Below are 5,256 nucleotides of genomic sequence, written 5' to 3'. Positions count from 1 at the left end.
GGAGGGGGCGGCATGCGCTGGCGCTGCTGATTGGCTGCCGGGGGCCAGCCAATGGGAGGAGTGGCTGCGCCCCAGCAACAGCCCCGATTTAGAAGGCTGGCGGCGTTCCAGGGGGTTTCAGCGTTCGGGGCTCGCGCGGAGTGGGGTGGGGGCCGGGGGCTGACGTCAGCGCGCGCTACGTGCCGAGCGCTCGGGCACCCATGAAGGAGGCGAAGCTCGCGCAGGCTTTCGCTTTCGGTGTCCCGGCTCCAGCTCCAGCGTGCCGGGTGATCGGCGTGGAGCGCCCCCCAGGGGGGTTCTGAGCGGCCCGCGAGCGTTTCGGTTCGGTCCAGCTCTAGTGACCGCTCCGATGTGCGATGTCCCGCCGTGCGGAGAGGCCGGTCCCTCCGGGGCTCTGCGCCCGCACGGCTGAGCCACCCAGCCTGCTTGCTTACGTTTCAAACGAGTTAATGTTCTGGGCTGCTTTAAGCCCAGAGTGAGTGGGGCCCCCAAACACACCGAACTCGGAACCATCGAGTTTTCCCGTGTGTGTGTGTGTGTGTGTGTGTGTGTGTGTGTGTGTGTGTGTGTGTAGTCAGTAACTTAGAGTGGGTTGTGGACTGCTGAGCAGTTCGAACTAGCTATCTGCTCTTCGAGAGAAAAACGAGGCTACTTACTCGAAAAGATTTTATAGTCTAGAAGTCCACAGGGGCAGTTCACTCTGTCGCTGTGGGTCAGAATTGACCGATGGCAGTGAGTTTTTGTTCCGACTCTTGACTAGCCTATCTTTAAGCTGTTCGCATTGTGTACTGCACTGGACTTAATTGCATCAAGCATAATACAGTGTTTTAAAGGAAAGCTAGTTGACATGCCACCCAATTGCTGTCCCATTGGACTAGGATGGCGTGGGTTAAATCTGTAAACATTTCGAAATTGATTTTTGTCAAAACTTCTCACTGACTTGGTTTCATAGATTTATGATAAAACGTTACTGCTATTTGAGTGTATTGGGCTTATGTAGCAATCCTTTGGAGAAAATTCCTAATTATGTCCTTAATGGTTCCTTAAATTAAGGTAGATTTCTTTTAAGTTGTGGCTTTCTGAAATTATAGTTTAAATGCAAGCTTTTTCTGCTCATTGCCTAACAATTGCACCCTCTTCTTTCCAGATTGTTGACAATTAGTGCCCTAATTGGCATGTTGCCCTGTACCATTTTTATGTCCTGCTTCCTTAACATAAATGTTGGAAAAGCAGTCAGCTTGCTGGATTACCTAAAACACTTTAATTATTGCTTCTCAGAATTGTCACTTCTGTTAAGACAGTGATAGAATTAGCACAACAAAGTTAATGAAGCATTTGTTAAAACTAGAAAGTTAAGAACAGGATGGATGTACTTGTATAACTAGTGTACAGCTGGAAAAGTGGTAAATTAATATTTGAAATGCTTGGTTACCAGAAACTTGATTTTGTGTACCTAGTAACCATTATAAAAACAGTTCCTCGCTTAAAACTCTGGTGATCACATTTTTTTTGTTTGCTCTAAATTTGAAAAGAACCTTCCTTTTAAAGGAAGGTTAAATTAAACCCTAATTTAACCTAAAGCTCAACTAAAAGGAAGCATTTGAAAAATTCCCTTAGCATCATTCTTTCCTAAATTTTAGTTTTTCTGAAGGAGGTTGACATACATATTTAGAAGATCATTGCTCTCATTATAGGTACTTGGGCTTTTGGTTGTCAGTTATGCATTTTAAAGCAGGCGGTTCCTAAAACAAAAGGAGTTGGATGCATGTATAACATCCAGTGATGGGTAAATGGAGCAATCAGATAAATGTTTCAGTCAAGGCTGAACTTTTTTTTTAAAGACTGAAACTTTGAATAAGATATACCGGTACATATAGTAAGATTTGTGACTGAACCTTTAGACTGTATTTTTACTTTTGTGTTCTTTGTTTTTGTAGGTTTCAAAATCAAAGATGGGAAAATCGGAGAAAATTGTCCTTCCCCACGGCCAGCTTGTTCACGGCATACACTTGTATGAACAACCAAAGATAAACAGACAGAAAAGCAAATATAACTTGCCACTAACCAAGATCACCTCTGCAAAAAGAAATGAAAATAACTTTTGGCAGAATTCTTCCATTTCATCTGATACAAATCCGAAGCCAGAAAAAAAGCCTTTTAAAAATACCGAGAACATTAAAAATATGCATTTGAAGAAAGCACTCCTAAATGAAGTGAGCCAAAAGGAAAATTATGCTGGAGCAAAGTTTAGTGACCCACCTTCACCTAGCGTGCTCCCAAAACCTCCAAGCCACTGGATGGGAAGCACTGGTGAAAATTCCAACCAAAATAGGGAGCTGATGGCAGTACACTTGAAAACTCTCTTAAAAGTTCAAACTTAAGAGTTCAGATTTAAGTCTGTATTTAAAGCATTTTTTCACAAACCTCTGATCTGGACAGTTTCAAAGAAAATCAGTACCAAAATGGGAATTTACCTTGATGCCATATACAAGTGAAAAAGATGAGTTTAAAAATTGCATACAGCTTGTATTATATTTTATACTTTGTAAATATTGTATACCATGTATTATGTGTATATTGTTCATACTTGAGAGGTACATTATAGTTTTGTTATGAAAGTATGTATTTTGCCCTGCCCTAATGGGTAGATGTTTTGTATATATAAATGGAAAAATTTTAAGTGTGTGCTAAGGCACATGGAAGACCAATTTATTTGCACAAGGTACTGAAATTTTTTTCAAGAAACAGCTGTCTAATTTCAAGGTGAAGATCTAAATGTGAACAACTTACTAATGCACTACTGAAATTTTCAATCTATGGCACAGTCATTGTGAACATAGAACCCTATGTTTCTCTAAATTGATTTCTGCCTTCTAATCTGTAATTACTGAAAAACTCCTGTTCCCATTTTTACCAAACTTGATTTGTTTTTGTTATATGCATTATTCAAATTTAAAGTATCTTTAATTTGAATGCCAACAAAATTGGTTGTAATCAAATTTTAAAATAATAATAATTTGGCCCCCCCTTTTAAGCTAGTTGCTTTTTTTTTGTGTGTGTCTACTTTTCTTGTTGATTGTGAGACTAGGAGTTATGGTGTGTCAGTAGGTTTTTAACTTTCTACTTTACTGGTTTAGTCAGTCAAATAACTTCACAACTACCAGGGCAAGAATCAAAATAATTGTGGCTAGAAATGAGGTGATTAGCTTCTTAGGGTAAATGTGTAATTTTCAAAATAATTCGATGGCATACAATTCACCTAAAAACAGTGTGCCACCATCACTTTCAGAAAACCTCTCGTACTTGTTAGTGCCCCATTTTCCCCAACCTCACCTAGCATACCTCTAGATAATTGTTGATCTTTATGTGCAGAAAATCATATAACGTAAGATAAAACAAAAATCTCTAGGAAAAAAAAGCTTTTTGGGGATAGTTTTAGAATTTTTAAAATCATTATATTGGGGGCTCTTACAACTTTTAAAACATTCTATACATCAGTTGTTTCAAGCAATTTAAAATGGGTCAAAAAGATCAAATGATACAGGTGTACATGTTAGCCACCTGCCATAATCGACTTTACAATGATCTGGCTGGTAGCAAGATTGTGAGGACCTTATAAATGGGTTTTTTGGCTTCCACTGTCATCCATAGCCTTTTGCAAACTAGGTATTCAGAATTTAAGCTTTGATGGTACCATTCTTTGAACTTTATTGTTTACATATTTTGGGTCACAAAAGCTGGTGTGCTGCTTCCACATAGATAGTTTTATATGTGAACTACTGTATAAGAGTGATTCTATTTGATTTACTATCATTTTCAGCCAGGAAATACAATAATAGGTTGATTTACTACTACATTTATATTGGCCTTAACTTCATAAGCATAACCAAATGGGCTGGCTGCCAGTCTGACTCATGGTGTGACTATTTCCACAAATGTTCTTCCCATTTATAAAACATCACTCAGAAGGATTCCCCAGTAACCTGGTAGAACCTCCATTTAACAGATAAAACAAGGAAAAGCCTGTTTCCAACAAGGTTGCATTAATACTCGCAAGAGTTATGTCTTCAGTGTTTGGGGAACACAATTCCTAACAAAGGTTTTCATTCTTCCCATGTTTGCTTCACAAGTGGGGAGAGAAGACACTTTCTGGCTGTGATGTTATGGGTCCAACTTAGAGTTGTTATTGACAAGCAGATAGGGTATGATAAATGTATATTAAAAAATAAAACCCATTACAGTCAAATGGATTCTGACTCAGAACTGCCCCCAGAGAGTTTGTAAGGCTATAAATAAGGAAGCAGACTGCCACATCTTTGGTTTTAAGCCACCCAGCTGTGGGTTTTCAGCCAAGCGCTTAATCGCTGCGCCACCAGCTTCTGGCATACAGACATAGCAAAATCTGAGAAGTAGTGCTACATGTACTGTCTTGTACACGGCAGTCCTGAAGTCCACGGATGATGCAAACAGCTAAGCACTTGGCTTCTAAGCAAAAAACTGATTTGTACCCACCCAGGGGCATCTGGATGAGCCCTGGTGGCATAGGTGGGTGGTTGTTACACATTGGGCTGCTAACCACAAGGCGTGCAGTTTGGATCTTACCAGCTGCTGCTCAGGAAGATGAAGCTTTCTGATTGTCAAATATTACAGACGCCAATGGGGGAGGGGTGATGTGGTTCTATGTCCTACAGGGTTGCAATGAATCGGAATCTGACGGCAGTGAGTTTGAATTTGATTTTGAGGTGCCTGGTGATCTGCTTCCAAAACATCACAGCCTTGAAAGCTATAGAGCAGTTTTACTCCGCACACAGGGTTATGAGCCGGAATGGCAACGAACAAATGTGATCATCCTTTCCCTTCTCTGTATTTTAACATGGACCCAGTTATGTCCTGCTAATAACAGCACTTTAATGGGCTCCAAGCAGGACACACTTGGGGAAAACCACAACTGTTTCTTTTGCATAACAGGTAATTTCACCACCTAATTGAAAAAACAGTACTTAGTTTTTGTCCTTACCTGCTCTTTGTTGTCGAGTCCCAACTTGACCTGTAATGCTGAGAAGGAGCAAAACAAAGGCCCCCTCTCCCATTGCTTCTATCCCCAATGGAGGTGGGGAGAACACTGCAAGCAACCCAGGGACAGGGAGGGACGTAGGGTTGTGAGTGCTATGGCTTTGGTGGCTCTATTGCCACCCCCACCCCCTCCCCCGCTGCTTCCCAGTGTCCTAGCTCAGAGTTCCCTCCCCCAAACCGTGC

At 41.0% G+C, this 5,256-nt stretch overlaps 1 protein-coding gene across 1 annotated transcript in view; it reads left to right on the top strand.

Annotated features, from left to right (window-relative positions):
- Positions 1-3,034, top strand: part of PNRC1 (proline rich nuclear receptor coactivator 1) — a 66,553-nt gene extending 63,519 nt beyond the window's left edge. The window contains exon 3 of the mRNA XM_045294476.1: positions 1,938-3,034. Within this exon, the coding sequence (XP_045150411.1) occupies positions 1,938-2,381 (444 nt within the window). The 3' untranslated portion in view covers positions 2,382-3,034. The remainder of the gene's footprint in view (positions 1-1,937) is intronic.
- The last annotated feature ends 2,222 nt before the right edge of the window (positions 3,035-5,256 follow it).

The sequence above is a fragment of the Echinops telfairi genome, unplaced genomic scaffold, assembly GCF_000313985.2.
Source record: "Echinops telfairi isolate 266 unplaced genomic scaffold, ASM31398v2 ScPeMD7_3533;HRSCAF=4204_0, whole genome shotgun sequence".
In the NCBI taxonomy this organism is placed as follows: domain Eukaryota; kingdom Metazoa; phylum Chordata; class Mammalia; order Afrosoricida; family Tenrecidae; genus Echinops; species Echinops telfairi.
This window is presented reverse-complemented; position numbering and strand designations above follow the sequence as displayed.